Source organism: Peromyscus leucopus, chromosome 23, assembly GCF_004664715.2.
Source record: "Peromyscus leucopus breed LL Stock chromosome 23, UCI_PerLeu_2.1, whole genome shotgun sequence".
Taxonomy (NCBI): Eukaryota; Metazoa; Chordata; class Mammalia; order Rodentia; family Cricetidae; genus Peromyscus; species Peromyscus leucopus.
This window is the reverse complement of record NC_051082.1, coordinates 29,169,819-29,186,463: the sequence shown is the minus strand read 5'-3', so window position 1 is coordinate 29,186,463 and position 16,645 is coordinate 29,169,819. Positions and strand designations below refer to the sequence as shown.

General features: G+C 50.9%; 1 protein-coding gene across 1 annotated transcript in view; it reads left to right on the top strand.

Moving 5' to 3' along the window:
* Nucleotides 1–785: 785 nt before the first annotated feature.
* The window catches only part of Nyap1 (neuronal tyrosine phosphorylated phosphoinositide-3-kinase adaptor 1), a 20,071-nt gene continuing 4,211 nt past the window's right edge, over nucleotides 786–16,645 (top strand). The window contains exons 1-4 of the mRNA XM_037198527.1: nucleotides 786–2,065; nucleotides 3,547–3,902; nucleotides 5,159–6,668; nucleotides 7,559–7,568. Of these exons, the coding sequence (XP_037054422.1) occupies nucleotides 1,998–2,065; nucleotides 3,547–3,902; nucleotides 5,159–6,668; nucleotides 7,559–7,568 (1,944 nt within the window). The 5' untranslated portion in view covers nucleotides 786–1,997. The remainder of the gene's footprint in view (nucleotides 2,066–3,546; nucleotides 3,903–5,158; nucleotides 6,669–7,558; nucleotides 7,569–16,645) is intronic.

The following is a 16,645-nucleotide window of genomic DNA, read 5'->3' as shown; positions in this document are numbered from 1 at the left end:
CAGTACCAAGCCAGCCAACTCTCTGTGCCCTCCCCTCACCTAAGGGCGGAGTGGGGGTGGGGGCACGGAGGGACTAGGCCCAGAGAGCACGCCCCCTATGGAGCAGACGCGCCGATCTCGGGGCTGCGGACTCGGAGCCCCTCTGCCAGCCTCACCTCTTGGCAGCACCCAGGGACCGCAGCCGCAGCCTCCCACCCGGGAGCGCTAAGGCGCACAGGGTTCGCGGGTGGGTGCGACCTCCAGACTCCCGCTGGGGGGCGCCGCTGGGCACCGCGCTCCGCTTAGGGCTTGGGAGACCCAACCCAGCACCGCCCGGCAGGGCTGGGGGGCTCGGGTCGGCTAGGATCAGACACCCGAAAGCTGGGGAGCGGGACTCCCGCACTCCAAGACCTTCCTCTCAAGCTCCCTTGTCCGCTCCGCAGGTCCTGTGCCCTCCAACCCAACCTGCTGGTGCAGCGCTGCGCCGCCGTTCCCGCTCTGTCCTTGGAGGGTGTGGAAGGGTGGGTTTGGGGCCGGGGGCGGGTCTGGGGGCGGACCCGGAGGCGGGGCTGTCTCTGCGGCAGGGCCCAGTTCGGCTCCCCCGGTCTCTCTCTGTCTCTCCTCCTCCCTCCTCCTGCTCCGGGCGGAGCCCGGCATGGGGGGGCCGGCGCCCGGCAGGCCAGGTACGGTGATGTAGAAACTGGGGAGGCTTCATGCGGGGAGGTGGTGATGGGGGGACCTGGGGCAGGGAGGATTGGCGGGGCGAGAGGCGGAGACACCCAGGGTAGCAGGACAAGGGGAAGAGGAGGGGGTGCCCCGGGAACCTGGGGCCCTTGGATGGAAAAGGGGGGGGGGTGATGAAGCAGGCCAGGTTTGGAATAAACTGGGAAAGGAGGAGGACGGCTGTGAGGAGGGCTCCAGGGAGGAGACGTGAGGCTGAAGGCGAAAGGGAGAGAGTCTGTTTGGGGGAAGGGACGCAGAAGCGCAGGTATGGAGGCCGCAGCCCAGAAGGTTGCTATGGGGCCAGGCTGGAGACCCCCGCCCTCGCCAGGGTGGGACTCAGGGGCGGGACTACTAGGGGGAAGCCGGGGGTTCTCCCAAATCGTGGAGCAGAAAGAAGGTAGATTTGATTTGGGCCATCAGCGAGAGGAGGGAGGCAGAAACCATTGCTGAGGGACCAGGGAGCTGGAATAGAGGTGGACGGAGGTCCAGGCCCAGGATTGGAACAGCGGGACTCCAGGGAGTGAAGGTAGATGGATGGATGGGATTTTTAGTTACCCAACTCATTATCACCATCCTTCCTTCAGCATCCCCGCCCTGACCTGATGATCCCCCAGTAAGCCTCAGGGCCCAAGAGAGGGTAGCAAGCCTAACTGCCCCCCCCACCTTCCCTAGCTGGGTGCAATGTACACAAGTAGGCCCAGAGCACAACTCCTTGTCTGTAGGTGTGGCCAGTTCCATAGCAGATTTGTGTGCTAGAAGGTCTGTGTGTATCGGTGGGTGTGTCGGTGGGTGTTTATGTCTGCGTGTTTGCTGTTCCTGGGTTTGTGTTTACCTATGCCCCTCTACGTCTGCCCCTGTTTGTAGATAGATCTGTGGTGGCGGGGTGGTGTGTCTAAATGTGCTGTGTGCTTACAGAGTTGCTGTATATTCGTGAGGTCTGTCTGTCTCTGGTGGTTCAGGATGTATTTACACAGGATGGGGATCTGTGTCAACCTGATCTCTCCAGAGTGGCTCCAGACACCTTTGTCAGGGTGTGGGACTCTGTGCACACACTTCTACGTCTGTCTGTCTGGGAGGGGTCCCGTAGACTGTGGATATTCTCTGCCTGTGTTTTCCTCTTCTGAAGACCCAAATCATGTCTCTGCTCCCTTTTTCTCCCTCCCCCAACCGTATCTTGCCTTTTCTCCTTCCCACCCATTCCCCACATCAAGTGGATCCGGGACCCAGGGAGGGCCGCCCCCCGGGCCTGGTGGCGTTAAGCAGGGCCCCTCAGCCCCCCCCTCCTGCCTCACGACATGAACCTTCTCTACCGAAAAACCAAGCTGGAGTGGAGACAGCACAAAGAAGAAGAGGCCAAAAGGAGGTAAGGCTGGAGCCCTCGACTGTCCGTCCCGCGGCCTGTTGCACAGTGTCCGGTTGTCCCCCCCTCCCCCGCCCCCCCCTGCCCATCCCCTTTGGCTCGGCCACAGCCCCTCCTGGGGGCCATCAGCCCTGTCACCAGTGAGAGTTCTTTTTCGCCCTGATTGATTTTCTGCTTAGCACAGAATGGCTGCAAGTGCATATGCTTGGGCCCAGCCTTGTTCCCGTGAGAGAGGGGTATGGCCAGGGGCATGCCTTCCAGCTTTGGAAAACCCCATTGGCTTTTCCCTCTGCCTACGGGCCCCCAAGTCACTCCTTCTCAATCCTCTTTCCTGTTGTTTTGAGACTAGCTGCTGGCTTTCCTCTGTCACCTGACCTTGGAAAGGGCGGGCCCCACCATCCTCACAGGGTCTGTGGCGAGGGTCATTTTAGGAACTTCAAGAGCATTCATGTCTTTCCCACCCAGTTGCCTCTTTTGAGGGAAGTGAGTAACTAAAGAGGTGAGTGTGCGTGTGAGTGTGAGTGTGCGTGTGCGTGTGTGTGTGTGTGTGTGTCTCGTTAGTGGATTTAACGCTAGGTCCTACAGAAGAGCCAGATGGAGACCCCCATGCCCCTCACTCTTACATCGCTACCAATCTTTCTCCTTGCCCTCCCAGGAACCCAGGCCTAATCGCGCTCAGCTTCCTCCTCCTCCTCCTCCTCCTTCCCCTTTGACTACACAGCCTCTTGGAGCCTGAGTCAGAACCACCTCCCAGCTCCCTTCTCCCTCCGCGCAACTGTGGAGTTTAATTCTTGTTGTTAATTAGATTAATCAGAGCGATCACTACAGCGATCTCCCCCTAATGAAGGGTTGGTAGACTGGGCCTTAATGAGAGCCCACCCCACAGCAGCTCACCCTCGTCTCTGCCAGCCACCCGCCTTCACTCACCCGGGACCCAGAAAGGGAGCAGGAGTGAGCTGGGGAGGCCGACAGAGAGAAGGCAGCAGGGAGGGAGGGAGGGAGGAGAGGCCCAGGGAGGCTGCTCCCAGTGGCCTGTGATGTGACAGAGGCCACAGGAGCTGGGCATGAAGGGAGACCAGAGGCCAGGTGTGGGCGGGGCACAGTGGCAGGTGTGTCTGCCTGTCTGTCAGGTGGCTGTTGCCTGGACTGTGTCTTTCTCCACACCACAGGCTGTGTACTAGTTAGGTGGTCAGTCATTACAAGGAACACTGTCTCGTACAAACACCATTTCTTCCATTTCTCACACCATGTGCTGACCCCCCCACCCCACCCCAACCCCACCCCCCAGTGCCTGGCTTTTCTTAAATCCAAATAATCTGCCTGAAAGCGTTCCTACCTTCAGAGGACACCACCCCAGGCCCCTGTCCTCCTCACTGGAGAAACAGTTGCTCTACCCTTGCAAAGGCCACCTCGTCCTGAGATGGAGGCAGGCAAGTTGGAGGCCTGCTGTCTAACTTCTGTTCCATCCTGTCTTCTCTCCTTAGCTCCAGTAAGGAAACAGCCCCCACAGGCCCAGTGGGGGCTGGGGCTGTCCCAGGGCCTGGGGTCCGAGTGCGGGACATTGCCTCGCTTCGAAGGTCCCTCAGGATGGGCTTCATGACGATGCCCGCGTCCCAGGAACACACCCCTCACCCCTGCCGCAGCGCCATGGCCCCACGCTCTCTCTCCTGCCATTCAGTGGGCAGCATGGACAGTGTAGGGGGTGGGCCCGCAGGAGGCGGGGGAGGTCTCACAGAGGACAGCAGCACCCGAAGACCCCCGGCCAAGCCCCGGAGACACCCCAGTACCAAGCTCAGCATGGCAGGATCAGGGGCAGAGACACCGCCAAGTAAGAAAGCAGGTGAGAGAACCACCCTGTTCCCCCATCCCTTCTCGGGGGAAGCTAGCAGCCGGCAGGATCCATTCCAGATCAGGGGGGTGCCTCTGGGAGGGTTCATTCAGCCAAGAGCCAAGGAAGTGGAAGGTTCCATCCTCAAAAGGAATAGGGGGTTCCTTTTAGCTGGACCTCAGATGAACCATTCAAGGGCAGGAGACACTCCCTAAAAAACAGTTCTTAGGAAAGGACACAAAGGTGGGTAGGAATCGCAGATCCTGGGATTGGTGGGGAGGGGGGTGCGCTGAGGTAGGATGCTTGAGGCTAGCCTAGGGTACATGATGAGACCCAGTCTCAAAAAGAAAAAAAAACATCAAACACCAAACAAAAAAACCTGAAGAAAAACAAAAGCAAACCAACAAAGCCCTAGACGTGGTAGCACCGCCTTTAATTCCAACACGCAGGAAGCAGAGGCGAGAGGATCTCTGAGTTCAAGGCCAGCCTGAACTACATATCCAGGCTAGCCAAGGCTACATAGTGAGATCCTGTCTCAAACAAATAAACAAAACAAAGAGAAGAGAGAAAAGAAAGACGGGACTGCCGTGTAGAAAAGGACTTAGCGGGGTCTGAGCGGAAGGTTATGGGAAAGATGACTGGACAGATATGTCCTTGAAGGTGGGTCAAGAGGTCATCTTAAATGATAAAAAAAAAATTTATTTAAAAAAACAAAACTGGGCATGTGCTTTAGTGGTAGAGCCCCTGCCTAGAATCCCCCAGTGAGGGGCTGGGGGGTGGCTCAGTGGTGGAGCACCTGCCTAGAATCCCCCAGTGAGGGGCTGGGGTGTGGCTCAGTGGTAGAGCACCTGCCTAGGATCCCCCAGTGAGGGGCTGGGGTGTGGCTCAGTGGTAGAGCACCTGCCTAGGATCCCCCAGTGAGGGGCTGGGGTGTGGCTCAGTGGTAGAGCACCTGCCTAGAATCCCCCAGTGAAGGACTGAGTGCTCAGTGGTAGAGCACCTGCCTAGAATCCCCCAGTGAGGGGCTGGGGTGTGGCTCAGTGGTAGAGCACCTGCCTAGAATCCCCCAGTGAGGGGCTGGGGTGTGGCTCAGTGGTAGAGCACCTGCCTAGAATCCCCAGTGAGGGGCTGGGGTGTGGCTCAGTGGTAGAGCACCTGCCTAGGATCCCCCAGTGAGGGGCTGGGGTGTGGCTCAGTGGTAGAGCGCTCACCTGGCATGTTAGATGCTCTGTATTCAATAAATTCCATTTCTTTTTCACCCTACTTAGGCTCTCAGAAGCCAACCACTGAGTGCCGAGAATCTAGCCGGAAGGTTCCACCACAAAAACCCAGGCGAAGCCCCAACACCCAGCTGTCTGTGTCCTTCGATGAGTCTTGTGCCCCAGCCCCATGTCCTCGAGGGGGGAACCTGCCCCTGCAGCGCCTCAGCAGGGCGTCTCGAATAGCCGGAGACCTGGATGCAGGTGCCCAGGAAGAAGAGCCCGTGTACATTGAGATGGTGGGGGATGTCTTTCGTGGAGGAGGAAGAAGCGGAGGAGGCCTGACCGGGCCTCCTCTTGGAAGTGGAGGCCCAACCCCTCCAGCTGGTGCCGACTCAGACTCTGAAGACAGCGAGGCTATATATGAAGAGATGAAGTACCCCTTGCCTGAAGAGGCCGGAGAAGGCAGGGCCAACGGGCCCCCTCCATTGATGGCACCCTCCCCTCCACAACAGCCTCATATCTTCCAGCCCCACCCCCACCGCCGTCCAGCTTCAGCCCTCCCGAGCCGGAGGGATGGGACACCCACCAAGACCACTCCTTGTGAAATCCCCCCACCTTTCCCCAATCTCCTTCAGCACCGGCCTCCATTGCTGGCCTTCCCCCAAGCCAAGTCTGCTTCACGAGCCCCTGGCGATGGGGTCTCACGGCTACCGGTCCTCTGCCACTCCAAGGAGCCAGCTGGTTCCACCCCAGCTCCCCAAGTGCCTGCACGAGAGCGGGAGACGCCTCCCCTGCCGCCTCCGCCTCCTGCTGCCAACCTGCTATTGCTGGGACCCTCAGGCCGAGCCCGGAGCCACTCCACACCATTGCCACCCCAGGGCTCTGGCCAGACCCGGGGGGAGCGGGAGTTTCCCAACTCTCACAGCATGATCTGCCCCAAAGCGGCAGGGGTATCGGCAGCCCACCCTGCCCCAGCTGCCTTGCTCCCCGGCCCCCCCAAGGACAAGGCTGTGTCGTACACCATGGTGTATTCTGCGGTGAAAGTGACCACACACTCGGTCCTGCCCGCTGGCCCGCCCCTGGGTGTTGGGGAGCCAAAGACGGAGGAGATCTCGGTTCTCCACGGAATGCTGTGTGCCAGTTCGAGGCCCCCTGTGCCAGGGAAATCCAGCCCCCATAGTGGAGCGGTGGGTTCAGCAGCTGGGGTCCTCCACCACCGTAGCTGCCTGACCTCCCCCCACAGCCTTCCGGATCCAACTGCAGGTCCCCTGACCCCCCTCTGGACCTACCCAGCCACAGCGGCTGGGCTCAAGAGACCCCCTGCCTATGACAGTCTCAAGGCTGGGGGGGTGCTGAGTAAGGGCTGTGGAATAGGAGCACCGTCCCCCATGGTCAAGATCCAGCTGCAAGAGCAAGGGTCTGATGGAGGCGCCTTTGCCAGCATCTCCTGTGCCCACGTTATCGCCAGTGCTGGGACACCAGAGGAAGAAGAGATGGGCGCCGCGTTCGGGGCAGGCTGGGCTCTGCAGAGGAAGGTCCTGTATGGAAGGCGGAAAGCCAAGGAACCGGACAGTGAGTGAGGGGTGGGCGTGGGGTGTCCCTGGAGGGGTGGGGATGTCCCTGGAGGGGTGGGGTGTCCCTGGAGGTGTGGATGTCCCTGGAGGGTGGGGGTCCCTGGAGGAGTGGGGTGTCCCTGAGGGGTGGGGTGTCCCTGGAGGGTGGGGTGTCCCTGGAGGGTGGGGTGTCCCTGGAGGTGTGGGGTGTCCCTGGAGGTGTCGGGTTGGGGGTGAATACTGAAGGGGGGTATTTAGAAACCGCAGGTCCATTGTCCTGACCTGGGAAGTTTTCTGGGAGACCAGATAGATGGGGATGGGGAGCGGAATGGATGGATGGATGGGGGGGGGAGATGTCTCTGAATGTGTTCAGGAAAAGGTAGGAAGGTCTGGGATAGGGCTGGGGTGGAATCCAGCCCCATCCCGCTCCACCTCTGCCCCTCCCTTCCTTGGGCTGCAAGGGTGTGTGTTTGTGAGTGTGTGCACACTAGGAGCTAAACACAGCTGCCTCCCAGCTATTACCATGGCAACCCATCCAGACAGGAGTGAGAGGAGAGGGAGGCCCCTACCGTTGCCAGGCAACGCAATGCTCTGCCAGGCCCTGCGAACTCAGAATGGGCTTAAGTCACAACAACACACCAGCCTTCCCCCAACTTCCATATTACACTCAGCATAACCCTCTCCTACTCCCCTTCTCGAGATATCAGTAATTTGTGGATTCATCACCCACTAAGAGAGACAGCACCCTTGGTTTCCTAGGTTGTTCATTCTCACCCTATCTGGACGGCAGAGGTTTAAAAACCCAAAGCTGGCGGTAAGAGACAAACAACCACGCTCTTACCAGAGCAAGGCTAATCCCAAACAGCAAGTGTACATGTCAGTTAGTAATAGTTTTAGTTTTTCTCTCCTGTAGCTCCCTAATGGTAAGTATCAGATGCCATACTCATATAATGAATTAGATTAGTAATACAATGGAGAGAGGTACATAGTAATTGAGGTTGGTATCTAACCTGTTGCTTAGGTATCTGTAGTAACAATATTATGAGCTTTCACAGTTAGTTTTCATTATATGTCAAGACCCCAAAGTGCTCAATTATTGTATATTATTGTTCAGTTGTGAAGTTAATTGACTGTAAGACTTTTGTTGTTCGCTAGTCTGATGTGTGTTCGTATTTATGTGTGATTCGTGTCTCAGTGGTGGTGGGTCGAGGAGGGCCGTATGTAAGTATAGCTGCTTTATTGATGGAGTCTCTCTCCCGTTGCATGTGGGACTGCATTCATCTTAGCCTAGAGAGGGTGAACCTACATCCACCCGCATTGTATTAAGGTTGTGGATGACGTCTGTCTGTGCAGGGACTGACCGGAAGGCCCTCCCGCCTCATGGCTACAATCTGAATGGTCCATTTGTTCATTCTCCTTAAAGTCAAGAAGTCCATTAGGATGAATGCTTTTATGCCTCGGTCTCTGTGAGCTTAACAGTATACATGTAGTACTCACATGCAAAGAATGCTATGTGCAATAGTGATTTGGGCGATTCGCGCAGTGTGGCTCCCCCTCATTATCCTAGACCAATTTCAGGATAGTGTGAGGCGCCGAGCCCCTAGGTAGGCACCGGCTCAGAGTCGTGTGAGACTAAAAGATGATGAAGATTGCCTCTCCAACCATCGTTTCCAACTCGTCGCGTTTGAGAGCGAACCTGACAGTCTCGTCCTTTGCCTGTTGCCTCCTAGAGTCCAGATCAGATATCCACAAAGTCCTCTTTTGGCCACGGAACTCGCTGATTTTTGACTACCTTACCCCTATCTACTGGAAAACATGATAACTGACGAGTGTGCTCACTTATTTCCAGCTGAAATTTAGCTCATTTCCCCAAGGCTACTCTCCTTGGAGTGATCTAAGAATTCTTGTAATGCCAGTGTCTCTACGAGTCTATGCCAATTGGATTACCCCCTGTCCGTACAGTACTTCATATTCTACTATACTTCTTCGTCTTTTTTCTTATTGGCCACTACTCATCACCCACTCTTTGTCAAATGACACAATCTCCTAGTATAAGATCTGTTCTCATGTTTCCTTTTATTGATAATCCATGAGTATGTCTTTCCCAATACGATTCAATGTGAGGTGTTTCACAAGCGGAGTGCTATCTCTTTCTTTATCATCATCCTGCTCTGCAACCCTGCTACTGAAGAGCGCACCTCTACTAAGGTCATATCCCATTTTGGGGCTCTAGCGCCATCTAGTAATCCACGGATCCACTCTAAAGCTCACTCATCTGTAATTTGGTGTATCATGAGGCTTGGGTCCTGACCACTGAAGTCCAACACCCAGACTCATCTTGGTTGCCCAGGACTGATAGTATTCTGAAATGTCTCATGCTGACGCCATTTTAAGAACTCTCATCCCCATTGCCCGTTCTCTCAACTCATCATAGAGTGTCATTCTCTCTATCCTGTTCTCCAAGTATAAAAGCTGCAACAACGTCAGCCTTGCATCATGAGCAATGAATAAAGAGTGCACGGAAAAGTGATATATGGTTTGTTCTGTATGCAGTTGAATTTATGAATTTGTCGCAACTAGCCATTGCCATCCTACACCCTGCCAACATCTCAGGAATTCTCTACCAGACTAGCGACACTCGAGTCTACAAGCGCCAGCCGAAATACAGACCTCTCCAACCTCACTGAGTGAGTTAGATCTGGTGACATCGTAAGGCTCTCACTCTAACTGCAAAGCATCCCACCATCCCCGAATCAAGCTCGAGGCGTTGGGATATTGTATTTACGCAGGGCAGCAGCCTCTCAAGTTTGAAGCTGACGCCCATGTCTCTCTGCGAGATGAGATGTCTATTAGAGCTGCTCTCAGCCACTTGACGTTCAGCATCACCGCCCACTCACTGCGATATCTTAATTACGCCACATTTGCCTGAGCTAGCTCATACAGCCATTCTGAATCACAGACACATCCCTCTTTAGCACTACCTCCCTCGATTGTTCTTGCCATTCGATTCGATATGTGTCCTATTTATTGTCAAAATGCTGGCTAGCGGTCGTCAGGCTTTGCACATAGCCTCCTCAGACAGATGTGATGCATGTCTAGGTCGCATTCGAGGTCTCTGTTAGCTCTTTCATTCAATTGGGTTCATATTTCGTGTTCTATAATAAGTCACAGCCCACATTCAAGAACTGGAGGCAAGCTCTGTAACCACAACTGGAGGTTGCTTTTACTTGTGATTATGGTTAGATGGAGGTTAAACCTCCTTAGTCTCATAATTCAGTGTCCGCTACTTTGTTCTTCGACATTTCCACTGAGTCTCGTTCATGGCTGGCGCGTCACTCTAGTAGCTATCTCGACCTCCTCATCTGAGCCCAGGTTGCACCATGATTCCAGGTGAGACATCCTCCTGTTCTGTAAAATCTTATTTTCAATGTATAGCTTATTCTAGAAGAAGACTCTGTGTATCGAAACCAAAGGAAGACCATATATTCATATGACTTCCGTGCCTTTATCAGTTAGTCATTCACCGCCTGTGTAGCCGCTGACGTTGCCCAGTTCAAATTCGACCCCCTTGTATGCCCCACTCATTATATTGGCGAACAACTTGTGGACCCAGCACCTCATTTCACCCTGTAGCCCTTCACTCAATTAGCGCGTCCCTGTATGTAACGATGCGTCATATGGAAGGCACTTATCAATTGTTAAGGAAGAAAATGCACGTTAAAAAATATAAGTTAATCAAAATCACTTCTCGTAGTGCGTCCAACGTTTGAGTCGTCGATTTTATAATAAATATCAAACAATACATACGTGTATCTCAAATATCAACGCTAGAATTTAATTAAAATAATTATTAACATATTACCACTAGTTGGGTTAATAGAAATTGGATCGTCCAGAGCCAATTGAGCGTACGATACGCTGTATATTCTGCAGTGTGGGGTAGGTCTGCAGCAGACTCGCATGAAATTCGATAAAGTCCAGGTAATACTTGCGAATAACCAATAAGCTAGAGTTCCAGGCAGCCGTTAGCTCTCTAGTACAGTATATAAAGTAAATCATCAGTAGTGTAACTAAAGAAGAAATCAAGATGTAAGAACTGTTGGGATTGCACTGAGTCTCAACAGTGTAGAATATGCACTGGTTCTTTCCCGCTTGCAAAGAACCATGAGCTCAATATATGCCAGCACCCACACTGGAGTGGACAAAAAGTTCAAACTGCGAGTTTCTGTAACAAGAATCCAGGTCCAGTATGTCATTTCCGACTAAATCTTGATCTCAGCTTCCTACGTAAGATCCAGATTGATAACATTTATTCTCCACTTCATAGCCACAACATCCAGAGAGCCTCTATAAGGTTTATAGAAAAAAATCTTAAAGAAGTAGTGGTGTCCTCTGTGGAATAAATGCTTCATGGGTAAAGGCACGTGTGTCCCCAGCTTTGCCGCAAAAAATAAACAAGAACTCGATAGTTAGTAGAGATAGATCCGACAGACATCTTGAAGTCTGAGTTTGATCACAGAAGCCACCTGGTGAGTAAGGAGGCGAAGCTGTAAACTATCAAAGATACCATGCAGCTCCTGATGAGAATTCGAGCAAACCTCGAGTCCTCCCGAGTACTCACAAACTAATGTAAATAAGATTGTTATAATTGGTATGTAAAATAAGGTCACTCATGACACCGGTATGATATTCGAACTGCCAATAAAAATGAAAAAATAAATAATGCATAGGGGCTGCGGCTCAGCCAGGGTGGCACATGTCATTGGTCAACTATGAGCGTGGCGAGGGAGACTGCCGCCATACGCGGTACCAATATATAACAAGATAGAAAGCATTGCTGGGTAATAGACACCTTTCTATTAAGGACTCATAGCGCGCAGAAACACTTATAACAACTTGTTCACAAAGATAGTGCGTCCTTTATTTATAAATGGTCAGCGTGACTTTGCGAGCGGCTCTTGCATCGCAAAACGTTCACTAAACTCTCTTAGTAGATGCCATTCATCCCGCAGACTTTTCGGAAAAAAAGCCCTTCCAGACAAATTTGAGTGATACATGTCATAGTCGTGGCAAGATCTGGTTTTTGTTTAGTCCTGTATTTTGGATCGAGTTTATAATTCATTGAGACTAGAAGATTCCTATGTTATCTGTCCCTTATGATATACAGATCTTCATTTGGTGATGTGGGAGGTTGTGTTTGTTTTTGAACAGGTCTCTGTCGTTCCACAGCCCCGGCTGTCCTGCGACTGCGCGCTATTAGACCAGTACGGCATTCTAAACTGGAAATCTGTGTTCCTCTGCCTCCAATCATGCCTCGTATTACATGGCGCTGGTCTGAAAGTTTTTGTTTCTATGTTATGTTTTTTGAGAAGACTCCTTCCTTTTGGTAGGCCCCTGACATGGCTAACTAAATTACAAGCGTTTGTAACCTCATCATGCTGGAAAGATGTATGTGCCCAAAGGTACTATAGTGAGACCTGTACCATCACAGCACTGGCGTTTGGCTATGGCCCGGTGCAGGGTCCTTGTGAGAGTTGTTTATATGAAGGTCTTTAGGTTTGTGCAAAACAAGCGCTACCTTACTACACGCCCTGAAATGTCGCCACCTTATTTTATCTTTCTCTTGATGGTTCTGGCACGTGACCCCCCATGTGCACATGCTATCTGCTCCTAGCCACACCCACCACGCGCTATATAAGACCTAGAACTTAGACGCATGATATGGCAAAACTCCTAAGTGATTCTGAGCGTAACATTCATTATATCAATTTAGATTTATTTTCAGCTTGCCGTGTGCAACGAGATCAAAGGGCGGCCACCGTCTTCCCGCGACCGAGGGCTCTGCAAGCAAGAGAGCATTGCCCATCCTTTCCCCAGCTTAGGCTGGCCCATGGGACCAGCAGAGAAAAGCCCCGCAAAGATACCAGCACCCCAACCTTTGCGTACAAGGACAACACTTGGACGGTCCTCTGGACACTGCCGATCTGAGAATGCAAGGGGCAGGCTCTCATCTCTGGTATTCGAAGGGGCGTGTTTATTGCTGCCCATGTCTACTAGACTTGATATAGGAGAGCGAGGGGGTTCCTACTGCCAATGTGGACTTGTATGGTGCAGTTAGCATCCAGAGTATTGGGGGATGAGAGGGTCTGCGTTAGATTGTGAAAGGAAGATAGGGATGCTGAAGCCGTGTTAGTGTTTTACCTCCTCTATTAAATGAATGTCAGAATCACGCTGGCTTTAGGAGGTAACTTGCAGGTTTGGTTGAGTCCGGCACTATAAAAGGCTAGTATCGTGCCTTATCCTAGGCAGCATCATCGAGCTGGCAGAGACAGGGGGAAACTAAGCTCTTTTATTTGAGAGCCGGAGTGGGGAAAGGGTATTATTTTATTTTTTAATTTATTTAGTTGGAGGCGCATTATGGCCCTTCTTTACCTTATCTCCTGAGCAGGATGTGGAGAAACCCGAGCTAAATTTGCACTCTTCCCCAAGGCCACGGCCCTAAAGAACCGCCGCCATCCTTGCCCATCTAAGGGGGATTGGAGCGACTGGCCCTGCCCGCTCAGAAGGTAGAAGCCCAACTAATGACAGTATTTATAGTGTTCCAGAATTGGTAGTGAGTGTGGGTCTGCTTTTGTAAAACAGATTTATTTAGTTCGTGGGGTAAGGGTTCAGCCTGGGCACTGGATGAGACGTGGCCCCTGGGATGATAGCGAAAAGGGAATATCATTAAATCTGGGGCTGGGGCCGCGAGCAGGTAATATATACAGGTGTTAATATACCGAAAACAAGCGTCTCAGAGAACCATCTTTGTTAATTTGCCTTTCCTTCCCTTCAGTAATATTATATATTAGGAACTCATGCCCTTGCCAACTGCTGTAGTATATTTACGCGGCCACCGTGGAGGGGTGACTCTGTTCTTTTCTCAAGGGCATCTCTTTTCCCACAAATTTGCACTGGTTAGTGTGTGAGTCAAGAGACGTGTCATCAACCCCCCCTTCACGATCTTCCTATATCTTCACTATGCATAAATGCAGAGTACTACAGGGTAAGTTGCGGTAATTTTACTCCATAATCATGACTGTACCATGCTCACTCTGTAGTATGACAACCAAACCTATTATAGTAAATGTGTTTTCCAGTGAGATGTTGTTAGGTAGTGTGTTGTGTGTGTGTTAGAGCACACTTGTTTGTACTTGTGTTGTGCCCCTAGTGTTTTTGTTCTTAAATTATAATGAAGCACTATGTTTTAATAATAGTGAATTGATTGCACACCTATAAATGGAATGAATCTGAGCAGAGATCATAGTCTTATTTATTCGTAAGCCACTCATTATGAATACCTTGACGCGTGACCTAGTGGGAGCTTCATTTGATTCTGGACTTATAGAATCTAGACTTAGCCCAGATGAAGGGTGCTTCCCAGTCAGTTCTGCCTGTTATACCCACCTGGATTCATCTAGATGTGCGCTGAGATTTGGTTTTCTCTGATGGAACTTAGGGAAATAAAAGCTGATCGACTCAACTCTCCTCATTGGTCTGTGTGCCCCTTGATCCCCACGCATGAATGCTCATTCAGAAAGTCTGAGCCGTCATAATGGATTCTCTATTTCTTACCTCTATGCACTTCCCCTATTGCGCCGAGCCACTCCATATCTATGACCTATTTCTGAGACATTCTTCTGCTGTGTTTTCCTTGGCGTCAGCACACCAATGCGAAGTCAATGCTCCATCGACCCCATGAATGGCTTTCTCTTTTCTTGACGACTATTGGAAAGAAGGTTGGAAAGTCAGAAGTGAATTCTATATGATGCAGCCTGACCAAGACACAAACTTCACCCAGCGTCTCGGACATGCACCTACCGAATGACTAGGCACTCACATGAAGAATAAAAGTCCGCGTCCGTGTCAATTAACAAGACACAAATACGGCGACAAGACGATTCCGAAGTATAGAGAGGCTGGATTATATGATCTACACATTAAGACTGGGTTTAGAGCAGTGCCTCTAGACGTACTGGGAGGTAGCCGGAGATGAGCAAGGGCAGCAGATGGAGTCTACCGAATCTGAAGTACAATTACCCTCCCCCCCAGATGACGTGTGGCCCGTCTGGGTTAGAAACCCCACTTTAGGTCTGATGCACTGACGACACTTAATATCATTCTGTTCCGAGCCTAATTCAATTGATGACCTATCACCATATAGCAAAATAAAGTAATGTGAGGCATATATAATTATTAAATGTGAACAAAGCCGCCATAAAGGCCTTAGAAGTGTGAATGCACTAATTAAGAAGAATTAATTACAATGGACTTTAGTTGGATCGGTAGGCGACTCAAAAAACCAAAAACAGCCGGCGAGTAGGTGGCGCCACGCCTTATTAATCCCACAGCGACATTCCAGATGGAACAGAGACCACGGCGAATCTCAATGCGAAGTTTGAGGCCAGCCTGAGCTACACAAGTGTAAATCCAACAAAGGTCAAAGCTACACAGACGAAACCAATGTCTCGAAAAACCAAAAAAAAACCCAAAAAAAAAAAAAAAAAAAAATAAAAACAAGAAAAAAGCAAAGAAAAAAAAAATGATATGAGCTGGCAAGTCGGCTGGCGCACGCCTCATATAAACCCAGCACATACCGGAAGGCAGAGGCAAGGATCTCATGATGAGTCAAGAGGCCAAGCCTGGCTACAGAGGAGAATAATCAGACAGGGCACACAACTACACAGAAGAAAACCCTGTCTCAAAAAGACACCAAAAAAGGGGAGTGCCTGTAAAGTGCTGAATCAAGGTCAAAGATCCTCTGCAAGCTGTGGCCTACCTGAACTTGGATCCCCAGGACTCCACAATAATAGAACGAACCCCGCAGCAACCAAAGTACCCACAGGCTTCTTATAGCCTCATAAGCAACATTACGCACAGTAGCTGTGCAATACATCACACCAGAATATACATAACATAAAAAATAAAAGCAAAAAGAAAGAAATAGGAATGAAACGAAATAAGTATAATAACAGTAATCAACAGAGCTCATTTAATGGGCTGAAGGCATAGATAAGGTACAAAGCTAATTAATCAATCAGAAATACGAGAGAGACAAGGCAAACTTACGTAAGAGTATATAAGAAGCCACAGCATAGTACAATACATCGTAGAGGTCCTAGCACCAAGACAAGGCATCCAAACGAGTGACGATCCTTTCTCAAAAATAAAAATCAAAAGATCATCACTGTGCCTGTGACTGTCCCTTCAGATGGTAGGAGTTCTTCATTCAAGATACCATTGTGAGACCCTCGGAGTTTGAGACCTGCTTATAATTAAAAAATATTATACACCAGCTTCGGCAGCGCGCACACTTTTAATCCCAGCACTCAGGAGAAAGAGTCAGCGGATCTCTGATTCGAGGACAGCCTGGGCAAGAGCAAGATACCAGAACAGCACCAAAAACTACACAGAAAACTCTGCCTCGAAAACAAAACAATCTATATATCTCTTATAATTGACTATTTATATTATTAAATATATATATATAGGGATGTGACTTTAATAAGATAATATACTAGAACTTAGAATCATCATATCAGGATCATCAATAAAACCAACATCTACAGAGTTATTTTAAGAGGAATCCAGGACAGTAAATCCCCTGTTTGTAACACACCCTAGCAACTCCCCACCCCTCCATCTCTCTCCCCATACCCCTCTTTACCCCAAGCTCCCCACCCCCACCCCTGCCTGGAAAGCGACTCAGCAATATGACACTGGTCTCTGGTTACGAGGGTTTAGCTTGGTTCTAGTACTCCATGTTCACAAACACCTGTAACCCTGTTCCAGGGCATCTGACATCCTGGTTGACCTCAGGGTTACACAGGAGCATAGCATGTCAAACACTCTAAATAAGTAAATCTAAAACCATAAATGTAAATGCGTAAAACAACAGCCCCTGGTGAGATGCTCAGGGGTAGAAAATGCTTGCTGCCAAAGCCCAGTGAGCCAAGTTCAC